The sequence below is a fragment of the Echeneis naucrates genome, chromosome 18 (genome assembly GCF_900963305.1).
Source record: "Echeneis naucrates chromosome 18, fEcheNa1.1, whole genome shotgun sequence".
Classification (NCBI taxonomy): domain Eukaryota; kingdom Metazoa; phylum Chordata; class Actinopteri; order Carangiformes; family Echeneidae; genus Echeneis; species Echeneis naucrates.
The window spans coordinates 8,363,031-8,384,196 of record NC_042528.1 but is presented as its reverse complement, the minus strand read 5'-3'; the positions used below and the strand labels follow the sequence as shown (position 1 = coordinate 8,384,196).

At 43.6% G+C, this 21,166-nt stretch overlaps 1 protein-coding gene across 11 annotated transcripts in view; it reads right to left on the bottom strand.

Moving 5' to 3' along the window:
• The window catches only part of LOC115058525 (nuclear factor 1 B-type), a 62,625-nt gene that overhangs the window by 13,792 nt on the left and 27,667 nt on the right, over positions 1-21,166 (bottom strand). For 9 of the 11 annotated variants that reach the window (XM_029525876.1, XM_029525883.1, XM_029525882.1 and 6 more), the window contains exons 3-8: positions 10,758-10,814; positions 7,942-8,010; positions 5,180-5,300; positions 4,385-4,500; positions 1,052-1,180; positions 685-869 (exon numbers count right to left, since the gene is read on the bottom strand). In XM_029525876.1, the coding sequence (XP_029381736.1) occupies positions 685-869; positions 1,052-1,180; positions 4,385-4,500; positions 5,180-5,300; positions 7,942-8,010; positions 10,758-10,814 (677 nt within the window). Of the gene's footprint in view, positions 1-684; positions 870-1,051; positions 1,184-4,384; positions 4,501-5,179; positions 5,301-7,941; positions 8,011-10,757; positions 10,815-21,166 lie in introns of all 11 variants that reach the window. The other 2 variants (XM_029525877.1, XM_029525879.1) reach the window with 1 other exon arrangement.

The window sequence follows — 21,166 nt, the reverse complement described above, 5'->3', positions numbered from 1 at the left end:
TGCTGTAACTTTTGCCATGAGCATAACATGAAATGGAAAATATACACTTCATTGTCACACAAGAAGTGGCCTGTAAAGTTCAATCTAGGGTTGCCTTCAATATAATATATGGTTCAGTTTTCCCATGGTTGTAAATTATTGTAATTAATGAATACTTTACTGTGAACATTGTAATTTTAAGTTTTGTCTGAATAATATTATATCTTTACCAAAAGAGCAAGCAGCCCAGTGCTAAAATCAGCAATACGAGTCTATTCAGTGACTCCGAATTTTGGTCCATTTGTGGGCTTCAAGTGTCTCGTTTGTGGCTTGCAATATGATTTTTTGGACTTTGAGGAACTGAGAAAATGCAGTTTTATTAAGATACCACTGAACAGCTTGCATGTCATTGTAACCTACTCCATAAATAAAGTTACCAGGAGTAGGTTAAGGATAAAAGGAAAAAAAATAAGAAAAACAGGATGATGTTTCTCTATTTACAAATGCACTAGCGAGGCAGTAATGAAATACAGACAAATCCATTCAATAATTCATCTTATCTTTAATCGAGTGAGGTCACAGGGGAGTAAAGCTGAACAAGATAAGAACAACCACAGGCCATGAAAGTCGTGCCAAAGCAGCCCGAACCTTCTGGCCTACAAACTAGCTTCTTCGAAGACAAAAGGAGAAAAAAAAAACACTGACCTGGCTGCTCTGTGGGCTGGACGGGTCGTAAGACGGCACATAGCTCTTGAGGGGATCAGCAGGGTTGAGGTGGGGCGGGTAGCGGATGGTGGTGTGCGAGAAGTAGGGCGATGGCGCCGGGGGCAAGATAGCAGAGGCAGAGAACTGCAGGGGCGAGTGTGGAGGGGGGCTCCTCGTCGATATAACTGTGAGACAGACGGACAGAAGAGTTGGGGGAAGATAAAAACTGAGGGTGTGTTTGAGAGTGAGTTGAGATAAAGCAATCATCATTGATTTGCAGGGCTAAATTAAGTATCATTATAGATCACGAGGAAGAAGTCGATTAGAGCCTCCAGATCTCCCAAATCATGGCTGAGTTTAAACTTACCACTGTGTCCTACACCAGTTAGGCCTGGGTGATGAGGCTGAGGGAAAGTGCTGAGTCGTGGAGAGGAGTCCTGCGGAGAGGTGGGGCTGAACAGCTTCTCTGGCTTCTTCATGGTAGGCGAGGACATGTCTGCTGGTAGAACAGCACATAAACACATGGATGAAAAACACACAGTCAGAAAATGTGTATACGCCTGATTAAATATTCATAACGCCTTAATCTTTATTCACATTTTCCCAGGACAAAATGGGAGAAAACCTTAATTTGTCCCAAATTCTGTGTTGCATAAACTTGAATAATGCACAAAAATAAACATTGCAGGGCAAGGTTTTTTTATTTTTGATGGTTAAAAATCATTCATAACTTTCCCCGTAGCCTCTGGTAATACTTCCATTTCTCATGAATGAAAAGAATTGAGTGCCTTTATTTGATCTGCAAGGGATTAGCATTATCGAGGGATTTTTTCCTTTTACAGATCCAGCCAACAAAGAAAAATGTACTCTGAAAATTACAGTCACTGCAAAGGTTGAAAATCACACATAATCTCTGAAATCATTACCATCACTGAGAAACCCAAGTCCTGTGAAAATTCGGCTTTTGTCATGTGTGAGCAGACAATTAAATCCAGCCAACTGACACAGTGCTGTAATGTGCCGTGTACAGTTGGTCACTCTAAGAAGATTTGAGAATTTCAAGACACTCACGTAATCTTATATTCTTAATATTCCCCTGTAACATCTGCTCCCCTTGGACTAACACATCGTCTGACAAACTACCGTAACTCCCAATGAACATACTTGAAGGCTCAGCAAAAGACGTGAAATTTGTTTAGGAAATTTGCTCAGTTGTATAAACTAAGTATACCTTCAAACTCTTAAGTTAGTCATTTTTGCCCCTCTACTCTTTCACCAGCTATGTTCTGCTGTCATGGCTGCACGGCTTTCAATTTTCCATGGCAGGACACAGTGTGTGAAGGGAGTGTGATAACAAATAGATGTGAGGGGCAATGGTCTGCTCCTGCTTCTTCATTTAACATTAATCAAGTACTTTTCTGGTCAGGCACAGATTTTTAAACCGTATAACTTTCAACTCATCCCTCCCTTTCCCCAGAATAAGCTATGCAAATGGTTTGGGTGAGGCATTTTTACAGCGTAAAGCATCCTTCCCTGGATTTTCCAACAATAGGGACGGATCCACTCGAGTGACGGGAAGAATCACTCATTTCCAGAGGAGAGAGCGACAAAGGTGGCTGGAATTCAGGGGGATTTCCCAGTCTGAGGTTGCAAGAGGATACAGGCTTAAGTGCTTTCATTTCTGTGTCAGAGGGAGAAATACCTTTGAGAAGATTGATATAGTTGCTTAATGTTTCCATGTACAGTAAAAGTAGGAAATATTTTCTGCAACGGAGGTATTCAGCTTTTCAGCTCCTCTGCTAATTAAATCCTTCAGTAGATCAGCTGGACTGCCTCAGGGAAATTAAACTGGACAATTAATTACCAGATATTAAGCACTTTAAAAAGTTTAAATGAAAAGCTTAAAGTATTCCTCCCAAAAAAATCTGATTAGCTCTCCTTTGTCAGATTTATTTTGTGTTGAATCGATAAATGTGTACGAAAGCACGAAAAAATCCTGCAAAGAAAAAAATGCTTTAAAAGTGTAAAGTACTTTCCCAAAGCAAGATACTACAGAGAAAGTATGTCTTCCACTTCATGGTGAGGTTTTGTCGAATGACGACCATGTGCCTGAAATGACCGCCTGGCACTTGGGAGGCCTCATATGGGTTTAATATCACCCCACTTCTCATTTATTCTCTCCTGACAGAATAATGGCTGTCTTTGGAGAGTTTCCTACCCACTGCTTTCCCTTTCTCCTCGCCCCAAGTGTCTAAGTTTACGCAGAGCAATAGTCAGGCCTTGTGCAATGGGACATACTGAAATTTCATGTACCCACATTGGGCTGTGGTTAAATCCCACTAGTGCTATGTCTCTTGTGTATGATCTGGTGTTTTCCTGTCTCAGCTGTCTCTGCCTTTCTACTGATTCTATTAAAATGAGGAAAAAAAAATAAATAAATCTGGACTGGAAAGAAATGTAACAAAAGATCGGTGGAAAGTTCAAACAAAAGCTAAAACCACAGCATGCCCTGAAGAAAAGCCAGGCCTAGAACAGTCAGATGAAACCTCTCCTATCACCTCTGTCGACAGATGGTGGAAAGAAGTCAGCAGAACGTGAGAACAATACCGGAAACACGGGACAGCGAGGCCTTAATTAGAAGTGCAACGGGCTCGCCTCTGCACCAGGAGACAACGTAATGAGACATGCAAGCTGTCCCGTGAGGATCTCGCTTTCTTTTACGCGCAGAAACCAGCACACGAGGCAGCATGCTTGTTCCGCTGATACATGTATCTCTAACTTTGTTTCTTCCAGATGCAATAAACCCAATGCATGAACTCATTAGGTGAGCTTTTTTTCTCTTAAATTCCTTTCTGACAAGTCCTGTGCAGTATAAGCGGGATATGATCATCAAACTACTACCAAAAGGGAATTTCTCTAAAGTTCAGCCAAGATGTATAGGCCCGTTTCCTGATGAGAGATCATTTGACACATTTACCCTGCAGGTGGAATAGATCTATATCGGGAATTTCTCTACAGCAGACACCCACAAGGTGTTTCAGGCGTCTGAGTATGGAGAAGAAAAAAAAAAAACAGAACTGATGTTAGAAAACTCAGAACTTGCACATCCATGGCGGACAAACTAATATTCTGTAGTGTAGTGGCCTTATTTTCGGGACACCTAACTATGAATTGAAGCTGAAACAGTTTGTTCTCATTTAGGACGCTCAGCTTTGTGGACTACAATGTTTTCTTTGTGTAATCAACAGGTGTTTGAGAACACAGGTTTACACTAAGACAGCAATTAGAACGGGTTTAAACATTTATATGCCTGGAGATGCCTGGGGCTATCTCTGTCATGGTATGCATTTCAAGGGTGTTGTACGAGCTCATGTGCAAAGAGAAGGAGATAGGGTTCATCCACAATGTAACAGTTAGACATATCGACACACAGTAGCTTATGGCAAGGCTCAGTGTTAGAGTTCAGCTGCTGGCAAAGAATGACATGAGATGTTTACTTTGCTTGAATCTACTTCCGTGTAATGAGGATGAAGATCTCCTGTCCTTAATTAACTTCTGTCAACACAATCATTGAAATTCCACACTGAGTGTTTGTGTAACTGTGTGAACGCAACACAGAGTGTGGCAGACAGAGTGCATCCATGCCTGATGAACCGCCTGTGGATAAATAAAGGCAATCAAATGAGAATAGGAAAATCACCTCCGTCTCTGTCGTGCCAATTTGCCCGACTGCTGGCCGGTGAGCTGGGCGACGAGTAGAAGTCAGGTCCTGTTGGGCTGGTGTCCATGTTCTCCTCCACAGTTTTGTGCCTTTTGCTGTAAACACAAAGTAGTTTATATTTTAACATAAGTCGTCATTTTTTTTACATAATTGGTAGGTTTGCAAGATGATAGTAAAGAATAAATAAACATTTGGGGAAAAAATTGCTTTTTCACTTTATTGCCAAGACATATATGGGACAATTGATGGCACTTTCATGTCTTAAATCTGAATGTGAAACTAAACCCAGAAAGCTATAGATTATTTCATCTTAAAGGCTGGGAACAGAACCAAACAGCTAGACTTCATTTAGCCAATCAAGATGAAAAAAAGGTTAACTTTTGAGTTTTTGGGAAATGGAAATGTATCATTTTACATTTGGACAGTCAGACAACATTTAGTCCCCTATTTCCAGTCTTTATGCCAGGCTGAGCTAATCATGTCCTTGTGTGGGGCAATCAATCAGTGTTCTTGTCAAACTCACAGCATTTTATTGAATAAGCATATTTCAAAAGTGACGACGCTAGACTTTTAAAATTGAAGGTTCCATCCTATGCGACAGTTTATTACAGCTAATGCATCACAAAGGTGCACCGCCCTTGAACCTCCTTGAAATATTCCGCTGTCAATAATAATACCATCAAAGCAAACAATATCATAGCCGTTATGCTGAGGATGGAGGACCTTTTTCTCACACACGAAAGAGCTTATTCTGTTGCTGTAACTTCCACTGACCTGCCAGGAGGGGAGGACAGGGAGCGATGCAACCCCACGCTGGAGTTCAGGTCATGGTAGTAGGGTTGGCTGGGCATGTCAGCCATGGAGAAGTTTACTGCTGCACCGTGGGTGATGGGCACTGCAGAGGACAAAGAGAAAACAAAGAGTGAGACGGTTAATGCTGCAGTCACCGCAAAGAAAGAGTTCAAAGTCAGCAGCGTTGTCTGACAGAGTACTAAGTCTCTCTGTAACCTTGCATCTGGAGACGCACTATTAATTACACAATAGCTTGACTGACTGTTACTGATGCTTTGTGTGTGGAGGCAGAGTGTGTCAAATTAAGTGCCCCCATTCACAGGTTAACTGTCTGACCAGTGCAGGCGTTTCTGAAGAGTAATCAGATGAATAACTCACTTTTTTTTACATGGCTGTTGCTGAAGAGATGAACATTTTCACGAGGCTGTCACCTTTATCATAGACGTGCATAGTTCATGCATATGAAACCCTGAGAAAACGTGTGCTGTGTAATACAGCTTTAAGTGTACCTATTGTCAAATGCGTCATCCAGCACCAGGAGCTGATTATCTGTTGTTAAATATAACCATTTCTGATGCATTAAAAGTAAGAAGGGCTCAATAAACTTCAAACTGAGTCCGTATTTTATTCACTGCGCCATGGTCCAATATAACAGAAGACTCAGCATTTTTGTGACAAAGTGATTTACAGGGGAAAAGGTGTTGTTTTTCTCATTGCGGTCAAGGTGAGGGATATTGTTTCAAGGGAGGCTGGGCCAATGTTTGTAGAACAAAAAGAGTCGGCCACCAATCCCGCCCCCCCCCCTTCTCCCCATGTCTCTCTTGCTTCAGTGTGTGGCCCGTGAGGCAGCCTGCAGCTCAGGCGGTTGGTTGGTTTGGAGTCGATGAGAGGATGAAGTGTGTGGCGCCGTCTGTTGTGGTCTGAGGTTCACCACTGGCACGATCCCGCCGCCAGCCTCCGCCCTGGCAGCCCACTGTAGCCCTGGCAAAGGCCCCTACCCGCCGCTACCCATACCAAGCTGTCTGTCGAGGAATGCATCCGGCCTGAGGACGCTGAATACAAGACCATTGTTTCGCTTTTTCATTCATGGCTGAGGATACCCCCAACCATCCCTCTCTTCTTGGCTCGGCACAATATTTGTGATGCGACTTGGCCACCCTGCCAATCATCCTATTTAATAATGTAGGCTTTGACTCTTAAGCTAAACAGCACAGAGACTGAAACAATGATGCTGCAAAAACAAAGTCTGCGCAGCCTTTCTTTCAGCCAACCTTATCTAACTGTGTGGGCACAGAAAATATGCAACACATTTAAAATCGATCCATTTGCCTGTGCATGCCCATGTTTTCTGTTGGCAAAATATTTTTACACCCAGAATTGAAGCTCCTGTTGCATCAAGTGTGTGCTAAAATGCTGCATTGCAAGTCAGCCTTGAACTCCACAGCTCCCTTTGATGGACTTCAAAGAATGTCTCAAGAGTCTGGAGAGTTGGGAGAGAAGCGCGATGACGGATGAGCGGCTGCTTAGATATCTGCCAAGCGAGTGACCGGCTGAGTGAGTGACAATTCCTGTGCGTCCATCGACCTTTTTAAAATTCCAGCTCAACTTCAGTGGGATCGGACTTGGTCACATGAGAGCAAACACGCTGGTGCAGCGGCCATCTGGTCAGGGGGCAAATTAAACACTAAACAAAAACACAGCTTTTCAAACGATATTCAGTGTCGGAGCAGTCGAACGAGCAGATTCTGCCGTTCAGAGCATGATGCATGACCTAGTCCATGCTCCTACATTACACACTTTGATACAGTGAAACAAAACCAAGGCCAGCATTAAATAATAATTATTGTTCCCAATCCATTATACATGTCCGCAGCTGCTTGTACAATGAAAGAGAAAAATTTATATTTTAGAGATTTTTAACTGTCAAGGTTTTAATTTATATATCTCACATGAAAGAAATGAAATAATAGGTTATGTCTATTACTTTATTACTTTTTTACTCTGCCTAGTGTGATGTGTTTTTCTGCACCAAAGGCATGCTCCCAACATAAAGCCTGAGCTAAGACGTTGTACAGGGAAAAGGGGGCCTGCACTCGCAGAGGGAAGACTTCAGCTCCTGGAGGAACAACTGTCGACAGTTTTGCAGAGGACAGACATGCCCATACAGATATACACAGGTTCAAGCAAATGGCTGTGCAGTGAAGTATTCTTTCATTGAAAGGCAGACTGGTCAGACTGGATTTGCCACACTGCAACTGTATGCTAGATGCCAGTAAATATACATGGAGGGATTCTTGGAAAAGCAGCTAGTTACAGAATTCTTAGTGAAATTGAAACCAGTTTCCAGACAGCGTCACAGCGTCAGAAGACGGTGGTGTAGAATTATAAATTGTGGGAAATCTCCTTGTGTGGAAAAACCTTATTTTGGAAAAAAATCTACCAAAACTTTAAACGGTTTTTGTCAGGTATGACCATAACCATTGAAAGGGCAGCTATGGCTCTGTTCTAATTCATGTAGAAAGCAGCCTGGTTCTGTTTGCCCTAAATAACTTTACCAAGATGGCTGCCGAGTGGCAAGACTTGCCTGTAAGGACTTAAGTTGCACCTGTTGGATTAGGGAAACTTACACCTTCAACAGCCTTCTGATCTGGGCCCTCGGACTTTGGTGTCCTCATGTTATTCATGGAATAGCTCCGCCCAGCTCAAGCTGAGCTCAGAGCTAATCAGTGAAAACACGTACTTACTTCTGGACACTCGCACCAGTTCTGCAACACTGAAGACCCCTGATTTGATGAAGCTGTCTTCCAAGTAAACTGTAAAAACAGGAACAATAAAAAAAGAATTATCAGAGAGGCAACAATCACAAGTTTGATCATTAACTTAACAAACATAAAAATCTTGTAATTTACTCGATACATAATTCAACTGTGTCAAGTGAAATTTGAGCTTAATGTCATCTAATTGTTTTGTGGTAAACGGATTACAACACTGGATTAATTGGAAACCAAATCATCTCAAAGATATTTATTTGACATGGATGGGTTTTGCTATTTTTCCTTTATTAAAATATGCTTGTTATGTGCATGCTAAAAGGAGAGTCACAATCATTAATTTCTTTTTTTTTTTAATAAAAATCGGAAACCATCAGGTAGCCCTCTGTCAGTCTGTCTGTCAAATATTTTGTTTGTGGCCCCTTTTTTTAATTAATGAATACATTTTTTACTTTTTTAAAATCACATGTTTAATTCAGTGAAAACATGAGGTTTGAAGACCAACAATATATTAGATTTTTTTTTTCTTCTTGATTTCTTTCCTGTGAACACTTCAGTGTTTTAAATGCCACCACATCGCTTTGTGTAGCTGTGGACAGGAGTGACACGACAGGTGTGTGACATCGTGACATGCTGATTGTAAGTGTGAATGCCTGCAACTGTGAGCACAGGAAAGGCGCTGCACTGCAGGTGCTGCCTTGTTGATCAAACACTCATAAAATTTAACAACTACCAATATTAACATTGTTACACAAAGACAAGGGTAGACAGTCACAGTCCGTATTTTCATGACCTCCACTGAATTGAATCACCATAAAGTGATATGTCGAGTGTCATATGATATCAATGTTTGCCAATAAACATGCAGCATGCTAGTATGCACAATGTAATGCACAAACAATCTCATAAAGGCATTCGGGGAAAAGTGTATGCTTTGCCAAAATACAGGGCTCACGCGTATGTTGTATTTCGAGTGACTTGACAACAGTGTGCGTTGTAAAGTAGGTGTAAAAATGTCTAAGAGATCAAAAGTGTGCCTCCATGTTATCAGGCTTGATGCCAATAGCACATTACTGCCAAGACTTGTAACAAGACAAATTTGATGAAAAACTTGAACGTGTGCAGAATTTATTTTCAGAACCCAAAGTTGCTCTGGGTGTTGCTGTGAGAACGGAACGCCGCCATATTCCCATCAGCATACCATCGAACATTACAAGAGCCTACTGCAAAGTCATCTGAGAACACAGGGGATGGTGATAACACTGGACTTGGTTCTGGCCTTCATGCATTTCTATTAATTGATATTATGTTAACGAACAATGAACTTTAATCAGCTTTAATTATTCTGTCATAAAACTGCTTCGAGTGCAAAAAATGTGAAGGTGTAAGACCATGAAACTAAAGAGCTGCAACAGACAACTGAAGTGAAACCACTCTGCGATAAAGAGGTTTATATTGTGTGTAAAAAGGCCTGAAAAAAAGATGGATAATAAAAATAAAGCCTTGTATCATAATGTGTTTTTCTATGGTATCCTTTTGCACTTTGCAAAGATTACAGTATCACAGCAAGTGATGCGGGTGGTTAACTGTAGTTCTGATATTAAATGGTATTTTGTAAATGTGAGACCGCTTCACTCTCCAAATTTTTTCTCACTTGAATCAACTGCTTTGGAAGGAATATGATGTTGTTTCAGCACAGCCAGTGTTTTTTTTCCCCCTCTAATGTTTTCAACAACCTATATTTCGACTCCACCACGATGGTTACGATGTATGGTTCCGGTGATGCTGAGCTGGGCTGCCAGGGCGGTTGCATTAGGTGCGTTCTGTGGACCTTCCCAGGACGAAGCAACACTAATCAGAGGCTTTCAGTGAAATAAACCAACCAGACAAGTTATTGACACTCAAATGACTCCGACTCAGCTTTGAAGCAATGCCAGGGACACTTGGGCTGTGCCAGAAAGATAGGCAGCTTGACTGGCACCTACAATGTCGAATGCCTCCAATGAGACAACGGCTTTTGAGAGGGAACTGTGCCACTGCCGAAGGCCTCCCAGGCCTGAGTCATTGGCTCTCTGGCATGTTTTACTTGGCATTGGTATCGACAGAACCTGCTCTTGAGGTAGAAAACTAATTACACTTCTGAAACAATTTTCATACCAACATTGTGACGACACATTGTGGGTCAGTCCAGGAGAACAACAGCGCTGTCAGAGAATATTCTCCTCAGCCGAGCGTTGCTGGCTCACCTTGACGCACTTCACTTCCAGCTGTTGTGCTGTAACTCTGTTTGCCTGTGTGTGTTTGATGTTGCCACTGGGATGATGACAATTCAAAGTTAATGAGCCAACTACATTTTAATCCTCCGCAGTCCATCCACAGTTAAAAACTACGGCCTCAGCAATTGGATCTCAGAGAAGTTGAGTTATAACTTCAGGCTTTAATGTTGTACACCACATGTCTCGTATAGTTTATGTAATCTGTATTAATGGTCCCTTTAATAACTGGGGAATTCACATAAACTGGATATGTCATGTTTTGTAGTTTTAAACTGGCAGTTTTTTCATTCTTGACAGCGAAGTGCGTGGTTTCTAACTAGGCTGCAGCTTGTTTTCTTTTACTGTTAAAGGCCAAGATATTTCACAAATCACTAAATTTGCGACAGACTCACTCTATTTAGATGTAAGAGGTAAGTTACGTAGTAGATAAGTTGTTGTACAGTGTTCAAGAGGCAGACAAACAATGGAGCAGTGACAGAGCGGAGGAGGTAAGATAACTGGTACTGTACATACCTGGAAGAGGGTTCTTGCCTGGCTCATTGTTACTGGGACTTCCTGACTGCTGTGAGTCTGTAAACACAAAGAAGAGGAGGGGGGAGGGGGTTAGTATAGTAACATGCAAAAACTTACTCTACTTCTAAAACATACTTATCTTTGTCAGCACTGATAATTTCCAGCAAAAAACTACAAAAAAAGTAACACTGTAATATGTAAAAAGTTCAGTCCTGCCTGGATACCTTAATGTTTCTTCTTATCTACCAATAGGACAGCATACCTTCTGCACATTAAACAAGACGGTTTTGTTTCAAGAGCATTATCATTAATGGGCACACTAGCTGGAAAAAAAAAGTTAGCCCCAACGTTTTTTGTCGGCAGACCTCTGTAATTTCTCAAAGGGGATGAGGGAGTGTTGGAGGGATAGAGAATGTGTTTAGTCCTGCTGTGCAAGGTACGGGCATAGAACAAAATGTGGAACACGGACAGGAGGGGCGGGAAAACACAAGGAAACATGAGTGGAATTCTTTCCAACAGCCACGGTGTTCAGGCTGTGGTATGACGTCTTTTACCTCAAAGTCTGGCAGTCTGGGAGGAGAATCTATCATTCCTCTGCAGCTCCTACTCAAGGTGATCACTGGCAGGAATGAGGCCTTTTATCTTTTACATCAGGCAACACAAAGGTTGCGAAAGATCAAAATTAGCAATATAACTCAACGTCAGATTTCAATCTGCGCAAAGAGTTATGGTGTTTTTAAGATGAAAACAACTTGCTCAAGCTGCTGTAGCACGGCCACGGACCCATGCACGGAGTGGCACCGATCTGATGGTGAATAGTGAACAACGTTATAGTGGACCCCCCATAATGATTCAAACTGGCCAGGGCGGACACATGCCCCAAGCAAAAAGGGCTGAATGAGAACCAGCAGGGCGATTATCATCTATGCCTTTAACACGAGAGCCTAGACAAGAAGGTTGATACAGTGAACTCAAATACCCTCGCCTTGCAACAACACCCCTTTTCCTGCCACAGCTCTCATGAGCCGTGTTACAGAGGCAACGAAGAGAAGGAGAGAGAGGGGGGTGGAAGAGAAAGAAGAAAAAAGTTGAAAGATTTATCCTTTTCTTGTTCTCTCTCTATGTCTCTCTCCCTCTCACTCTTGTTCCCCCTCTCCTAAATTTGACTATTAAACAGCACTGCAAAAACAGAATGTTCTTGGCCGAAGCTCAACAATGACAAAGTAGGGAGGGAACAGGACCATACGTTAAGAAGAAAAAAAAAAAAAAATCCCCTCTTTTAGCTGTGCTTAGCCCTAAAAACCTACTAAAAATTTGTAATGGTCTTAGAATATATCACAGTTCTGATTCCTAAATAAGTAAAAGCTCAAACTGGAGATATTGGGTAGTCCCTAAGGTTTTGGGAGATATCTGTTCATTCTCTCATATCTACAGTTTGAAGATGTTTATTTCTGTCTCCAAATTGGCCATCTCAATTTCCCACAGCCCAAAGTGATGCCTTCAAATTGCTTATTTTGTCTGATCAGCAGTTCCAAACACTAAAATGTTATATTTATAATGACGTAAAGCAGAGATTAAGTGCAATTCTTTAAATGTGAGCGGCTGGAACAAAGCAGCGTTTGCCGTTTGTCCTCACTAAATCAGTCAAAGTGCTAATCAATTAGCAATACAGAAGATTCCGTTTCTGTTAATCATTTCAACACTAACATCTGTATTACATTGTAAGTTGTACAGTCTTGAACATGTTCGCGTCATTGTCTGGCCTCAGCAAAATACTTTCCCCTGCCGTGTACCAATAAGCAACGAGTCTCCTTAGTCATCTCCAACAAACACACACACAGACACACACACACATTCATATGCATACACCCAGTCTGTGAAGAAGCTTATTTGTGTGAGCAGAGGTCTGTGTGGATTTGGCAAAGCACATGTCCATAAAGTGATTGCAGGGAGCTCAGTGGCCTTGTCTTCCTGTTTTCTCCCGCCCCCATGCCACTTTCAGAGTCATCCATCAGTCTAGTTGTGACTGCCAACTCCACATTTGCTCCCTGAGAAATGCTGAGAGGGAAAGAAATGGGCACGGGGGGGAGGGGCACAGGAGAGCGGAGAGGGGATAGACACTGAAAAGGTGGTGGTGGGAGAAAAGGAGTGCGGAGGTGGAGGTGGGAGCGCTGTGTTCACATCAGATCAGAGTTTGTTTTCTTCTTCTTCTTCTTCTTCGGTGTGAGCTGAACAGGCAACCATGACAAAAAGAGCAGATGGTCGTGGCAATTAGAGTTCCCAGGAAGCATCTTCCAGCATGAGGCCCCACTGTAGCACCAGGAGAGACCACCTGGATGACTCAAGGTGGGATGAAAGCATATGGCGCATCTGCCAGGCCTGCACCAGACCTGGAACCCCCCCCCGCACCCTCCCAACCCTCCCTCCATTGCATTACATTACATTTTACCTTTGACCTAAGAAGGACTGCTTCATGCTTCTTCTTCCAGGGTGATTTTATTATTGAGCACTGTGTTTGCATATTCGTCAGGCTGCATTTTCATCTGTGTGATTCCAAATCTTGTCTGTTCTCTAACACAACAGGTATTCAAATAAACCCTGACTTCTAAAATATGATGAAGAAAAACAAAAACAAACAAAAAATCTGAATTAGAGATTGTTGGATTTTAGCGCTGATAAATGGACAGTGCATTTTGATTTTAAAAAGGCAAAACAGAAAGTGACGAAAATTGTGGGCTAAGTGGGATCTGAGTCCCGGGATCTGGATCTAAAAAGTGTCCTGTGCAGAAGCCTGGTCAATCTGATAGTCTTCAAATAAACACCAGTGTAACCTGTAAATAAACAGTTGTGGTCCAGGAGGCTGGGCTTTGCCCTGGAAGCTTGGCAGGGCTTGATCACAGAGCCAGACACCACAGACACACACTCTCTCATGCACACACACATAAACATGCACGCACACACGGCCCTTTTCCAAAAACAACATTTCTTGGCACCCTCCATCCCTGCCACTTGTTTAAATAAACAAACTGGTTCATGAAGGAAGTGAAAAAACACTACCACGTATGAATCAGATTATCTGCTGTTACTCAGCAAAAAAAAGCAAGGGAAAAAAAAGAAGCATAAGGGGCTTGTGGGTATTTTGGATGTGTCCACGAGTTCTTACACCTTGGTGTCCGGTGGGATACTTATCATACCACTGTAATGATTAGGGCAATTAGGGGTAATGGCAACAGAAATCTGGCTCGGGAAGAAAGTTTCTCAGTGTTTGTGAGGCGTCTCCACGCCCATGTGTGTTACTCGCCTGGATTTTATAATCACTTAAACACTCGCACACACTCTCCCTAACCCACCCACTCATTTTTTGGCATGATACCCATTCTGTTCCCACTAAATTGCGGAACACACATACACAAATACACGCAGTGTGGATTAAATTAGCCACACAGTTTGGGAAACTTTCTTTTTTTTTTTGACAGCGGCGGTGCACGTTCCCTTTGCCCGCAAACACTTGCAGACACGTACAGATATCCTCCACAAAAAAACAGTGCGCACGCGCGACACGCACACCCTGCAGATGCATACCGCTGTCGACATTTCAGGAGGAGAAGCCTGTCTGGCAGCCATTTTATGCCGAGCGGGGTTCTGTGCACATGTATAGCACTCTGGCTGCCAGAGGCATGGGTCCCGAGCCAAGACGCATTTCAGCAGCCTGGGGAGGCGAAGGGAGGGGAGTGTGGAGGAGAGGTGGAGAGGGGTGGACTCCCAGAGAAGTAGGGAAACAGAGAGAGGGAGAGGGGCAGAAAATATCGACCTAATTATGGAGTAGCTCCGATGCGTAATGTTTCGACAATACAGCTGCTCCTGAGTAAATATTTGATGTGGCCAAGCAGACTTTCTGCTCAGTGTCCTCCTGCTTTTCTTTCCTGTTCCGCTGCAGGAGACTCCAGTTTGTCCTTCGCTGGAAGTGCACTGCAAAAATATGTGTGTGTGCATCTGTGTGTGTGTGTGTGTATATTTATGTGTGCAGCACGGGGTCATGCAAGTCTTGACAGTATGCATAAATGACTCTACATGTGCCGGTATGCGATGTGTCTCTGTGTATTTGTGTGTGTGTACTTTGTCCCATGTCCTCCTCTGCTCCTGGTTTCTATCATTCACAGCTTTGTCGATGACCTCACAGCGCTTGGGCTGGCTTCCAGCAGCCAGCAGAACCTGCTCTCTTCTCCAAATCTCTTTCTTTCTTCTCCTCACTATCTGTCTATCGATGTCCCTGTGCCTGCAACACTATCCGTCCTCTATTGTATCTTTCATACCCGCAGTGTGTATCTGTGACGATATCTTCTTATCCAGTAAAAAGTGTATACTATCTTTTTGAGAATTTCCCTTCATATCTTCTTCTAACACTTTGTCTTTCTTTTAATGTTTCCATCTGTGTTGGCGCTCTCTCCCCTTTCCTGCCTTTTTTAATGCCCCCCCCCCCTCTTTTTTTACCTCTTTGTCTCTCTATCTCTCTCTTCTCTCCCTCCCTCACGCTTTGTTGTCTAAACAAAGTGGCCTTTATCGGGATGAGCCGCAGCCCAAACAAGCCAAACAAAAGATATGGGCGAGGAAATCTGCCCGCAGAAGAGGGAGGATCTTATCGTGCCAGCCATTGTGTGCCAGCCTGCCAACTGGCGATGCCCCCCACCGCCGACCCCTCCCTGCACTCTCACACACACACCAAATGCTGGCATCTCAACCCCCCACCAACACAGCTACCCACCCACCCAGACTCATGCATGGCAGTCTGCAAAGGGCTGGGACCTGACCTGGCCGAGAGGAAAGTGATGCTGTCGCCAAGGGTGAAGAGAAGACGAACACCGAAGCCAGATGGGACGCCATCTTGGGGTGGCATTGTCTCACAAGAAGGCTGAGCTTTGACGAAGCCATTAAATAAAAACTGAAATGTAGTCGACGTATTTTATTTGTTCCCGTTTTGGACATTAACACCTTTACAGCATTTTCAGTGCATTATTGTTGGATTTGTTATGAGTGATACCTTCACACAGACAGACATGGACTGTATCCCCTTTGACAAACTGTGGCTATGTTCCACCAGCAGCGCCCATACACTGTGTGACACTGTAATGATTATCTCATAATTGGAACAAGGCAAGTATTTCTTATTGGCTTAAAGGAGCACCTGGTAATCCGGATAGCTACCCTATCAAATGACTGCCGCTGATGGGGGGTATGCAGGTACAGTAGGATGAGTTACAAACACACACACATACACACACACACACAGAGATGAAAAAAAGAGGAGAGGCAGGGAGAAAGTGAGAGGGGCAAAGTTGAAACGTCTGTGAGAACAATGACATTTTGCTTCTTTTCTCAAAGACAGACACCACAGACTTGTTCAATAGAGAAAAGAACGCATACACACATAGTTACATACACACACACACAGACACACACACACACACGGACAGACACACGCAGTAAGGCTGTCAGGGTTTTGAGACTTATGGAATCAAGTGGGATCCCAGCCCAGACAGGAACAATGACAAGCCATACAGTGTGTGCGATTGTGTGTGTTGTTGACTGTGTGTGACCCAGCTCACTTGCATCTCTCTGTGTGCGCGTACTGCTGCCACACCAGTGTGTATGGGTGCGCGTCCATGGATCAAGGATGTGTGTTTGTTTCTAATCAGTGCATACTAATGGTGAGGAGCGGACCCTCTTTCTCTCTGGCGAGTCTCTGTGCCTTCTCCTCCGTAAACTCTCACGGCAGTGAAAAGAGGAGAGCATTTTAACCGAGCCGGGAGGACAACAGGCTCCTCATTGAGGTCACCAAACAGTGTGGACGGGGAGGGAGCGCATTCAGTGGCGAGTGGGCCTTGAACAAGGGACTGAATGGCCTGACGGATCATTAGCCACACTGGCCCGGGAGAGGAGAAGGAAGAACCTGGCAAGCACAAAGGGATACACAACCACAAAACCAAAGATGCAGATTAGGGTTAAGCCATCTAAATTCAACTTCCCCACCTTTTAATTTGTGAAATAAAGTTTACCCACCACGACACATCACATGCATATACTGGGCATACAAACACAAATGCTAAAAACATGGAGTTGTGAAACACACACTCAAATAAGCACAAATGGGGGCACACACTAGACGTCCCGCAGCAAGATGATCTGTGCAATACATGTGTGGTGCAGTCAGCGACCAAGGTACAGACAAACTCGTGCACAACATGACAAAGTGGCTCATCTGTCCTATGAAAAATGACCACGCTGGCCTCCAATCAGCACACAGCGCCCCACTTAATGTCTCCACCTCCTCCCTCTCTGTTTGTCCTTTTCTCACAATGTGGCCTTTTTCATTAGCCTTCTCTCCTCTTTTCCTTTTACTGTATCCTTTCTCATCAGTTCATCTCAGATTGTTGCCTGAACATTTTTATCTCCTTTGTTACATCTGGCACCATTACATTAGGAGTTAAGACGTTTCCTTATATGATTACCAAAATAATTAACCAGTTAGTGCATCAACAAGATATCACTCTCTCACAATTTTGATAATCTTATTAATCATTCAACCTATTTTAGAAAAATAAACAGGAAAAAAATGAAATCTTTGCTGGTTTATGTTCTCTAATTTGAGGATTTAAAATTTTCTTAAAATATTCTATCATTATAAACTGCATTTCTTTGGATTTAAGACATTTTATAGACTAAATGATGAACTTATTCATGGTAACACTGCAACAAATTCACTGAAAATCCAAATAATTCTTGGATAAGTTATTTAAGGTTAGAACAACTACATGGATTAGCTTGTTTTTCCAAAAGTGTGGGCTCATTACTCACAAGTTTAATCAGCATCAGTCTGGCCTGTGAGAAAGAACCTTGCATCTGCGTTGTAACAATAGGCCCATCAATGGCCAACCTCGGCATCTTTCTGGTATGCACCAAACAAACAATTAGCTTTGTGGTGGCGTAATTGACTGGCAGGACCGGGTGGCATTTACATTCACCCGCTGTTGCCACCCTGTCATTCGGCGGGACAGGGTAAAAAAGAATAGGTCCATACGAGGGTGGAAGGTTGGCCACATCTCCCTGGTAAGAAGACACTGATTTTTTTTTTTTTTTTTCATGGTGGCAAACTTCCAAGCAGGAGCGTTTTTTTAATGCATGGCTGTGGAGGAAGGAGGGAAGGGACGGTGGAGTGAGGACGAGACTATAGATTTCATTATGCATGCGTGTTTTCTCATTCATTGTAGTGATGGGAAGGGGAGAAGGAGAGGGTAAGGGGTGTGTGGTGGGAGGGCTAGGGGGAGACAAACCAATGACATTCCATCGTTGTAGTCCTCCTCCTACACACACACACACACATACACACACAGACACACACACACACACACAAGGAGCAGTCTGGGAGCGAGCCGCTATAGGCTAATGAGGTGACACTCACCGTCTGGAGACTAGCCAAAACAGTCCATTAACTCCTAGCCAGTAGTTAAGAGGAGAAGAAGGAGAAAGGTGGTGGTGGGGAGGGTGGAGAGGAGAAAAGAGGAGGCGGATGAGGGATGGGGGCAAGTGGGTGAGGTGGGCAGCTAGCCGATGGGATGGTGGGTGGAGCATGTGAGGGGAAGAAAAAAAAAAGAGAGTCTGAAGTCTTTCAGGATGTGAGGGTGGGGGGTATTTCTGCAGTTTTGTAGTTGTGAATGAACCAGCGGGGTGGCTGGTATGGGGGGGTGGGGTGGTACTGTGCACGAGCGTTCACCGTTGGCGATTATGCTCAGTGGAAGCAGCTCTTGAGGAAAAGTAAGACTGTGTGTGTGTGTGTGTGTGATGGAGTAGAGGTGGTGGGGTGGGTGGTAGATGCCATGAAAGAGAGAGGACAACGGGGAAAGATCCAAAACCCCCCAGTAAGGCAGACAGACCTTTGACAGAGGAGCTCTGTGATTCGCCTCTTTCATCTTCAGAACCCCCCTATCCAGTCGGATAATTATGAGACAAATGCACCGGACCCCTGCTGCTTGAGTGGCAATGGGCATGGGAGGCCAGAAACACAGAGAGAGGGTTCAAACCTGCACGTCTCGACTGGTCCGGAGGGAGGGGGACAGAGGGAATGGAGACGGTGGGGGTGTTTAGGGGTCTGGGAAATTCCCCACTCTCCCTAGAGAGACAAGTTGGCCCACAGATCATAGTTCAGGGACAGGCTGGTTGTGATACTAGCAAGGCTTAGCTGCTTTTAGCCACCAGTTTCCTTTCAACTTTTGCACACACAAACACACACACACACACACACACACAGAGTTAAGAAACCTTATTTGGTTTTCAAACATACTTTTCTGAAAATCATCTGAAATAAACTGGTAGATTTCTGACTTGCAGCTGGTGGGGTGTGCGTGTGTGAACCAGTTCACAACATGTTGTTTCATTAACGTATTTGATGGTGCTCTGGTCTGCTCTGATAAGGGAGCATGGTTACCTACATCTTTATCACACAACAGCCACGCTTATACCCTGCAGCATACAGCCATGCTAAATTCAATTGTAATCTATGACAAATTCTGGCCAAAATCAATTTGTAAATCAGTGAAACTGCATCAAATTAAAAATGATTCATATTGTATATTGTAACATTATGTTAAATTTGTGAAAATAAGAAAAAGAACAAAAAAAGAAGAGAAAGAAAAAAGCTGTTATTGACATAAATGGTTTTCTGTTTTAATGTGTGGGGATGAAAATCGTTTTGATTGCTTTTTCCTTTCTTATTCAAGTTTCAGAGGGAAAACCACTGAACTTTGACTCAGCCCTGTGTAATATTGTGTCTGTGAGTCGTCTGCCAGTGATGTGTCAGTGATTGTCAGCGCTTACGATGGCGTCAGGCCTCAGCCAAGAGGAGTTCCCACTGGCTGAGAGCAGCAGGCCAAAGCAGGGCAACTGGGTGCTCCCTCACAGGGCAAAATGGCTCTCCTCCAGCTGGGCGAGAGGCCACTGAGGATCTCTGCCACCCATTGCCACTGTTTGCACTCCCTGAGCTCTGCCAAGCAAGCAGCAGTAAAAAAAAGAAAGAAAGAAAAAAAAAGGCCACAAACACACACACACACATACACCTTAAACTGGGGACGTGGAAGGAATTATCCGATCATAGAATGCCACCACATCTAAGACCAGATCTTGGCCTGAAACAGACAAAGAAAACAAACTGTGCACTCATTCAGACGATTTTGCTGGCACTGCTCCCCTGGAACGGGATATAGGGTGGAGAAAGGGGGGAGAATCAACCACAGAGTTTAATGTGTCATTACAAGCATAAAAACAGACTACTGACATTGCCAACAGATGTCGAGCCAGTTTATTTTTGCCATTACAACTGCAGTAGGGAATAAAGCAGCAGGTGCAGAAGAACACACTCTTGTAGCTTTCTTCTTCTTTACTATCAAAGCTACTGTGCTGCTGCTGCTGCATCATCACTTCTCCTGATCCATTACTTGGACATGCCTCATGGATTTCAGCCTTATTAGAAAACCTAAATCTTTTAGAGCTACTGACCAAAATCTTGACAGGTTTCAGCACAGCCCTGAAGCCTATCAAGTACCAAAGTACCAAAAACTAGCCATGTGAGATTGTTTTGTAATCTTTCATTACAGAGTTAGTTAATTAGGTTGAACTTCATTCTCTTATAGGGACGGAACCTCAGGCACTGCACTGACACCCACATGGGTAAGGACAGTACCTCCTGGTAAAGTGTCAGTCTTCCTGAGATTCAGCTCTAATAATGCCCACATTTTTCTAAATCCTGACTTCCAATAGTGCGGTAATGAAGGAAAGATGTTTTACCTCTTTAGAATGTAAGTTGTTCAGAGCTTGCTGGTGGTTTAAAAGACGGCTGCCTGCCGCATGGCCAGTAAAACCCCTCCTTTCCTGTTAATGAGCCTGGAGACGGAGCCTTCGGAGGCCCCCAGTCAGCGCTGGCCCGAATCAAAGCATCTAGGGGGATCAAGGCTCTGGGCCAAGAGGGTTTCTGGAGGGAGTGGGGTTCTGGTGTCTCTACTGGCACAAGACCAGGGAGAGAAGTTTTTAGGGTAACAAGGGAAATAATATGAGTAATTTCACTAAAGCCATGACTCTTATAAAGCAAAGTGTTGGTGGTTCTCCTGGAATCACCCCACCAGGTAAGTGCTCATTTGGTGAGCAACCACAATTAAACGAACCCCCCCAAAAAAACCAAACTGCATCATAAAACAGGTTCTCACATAAATCAGTAGGAAGTGACAGCGGCTGTGTCCGCCACAAGGTCAAAGTGTTGGCAGTCTCCCAGAGACAGAGGTGCTCCTGCGTTACTCATGGACCCTCCAACTGTCTTGAGATCCCAAGCTAACAGCAGTGAAGGTGCAAAACCAGCTTTGCTATTT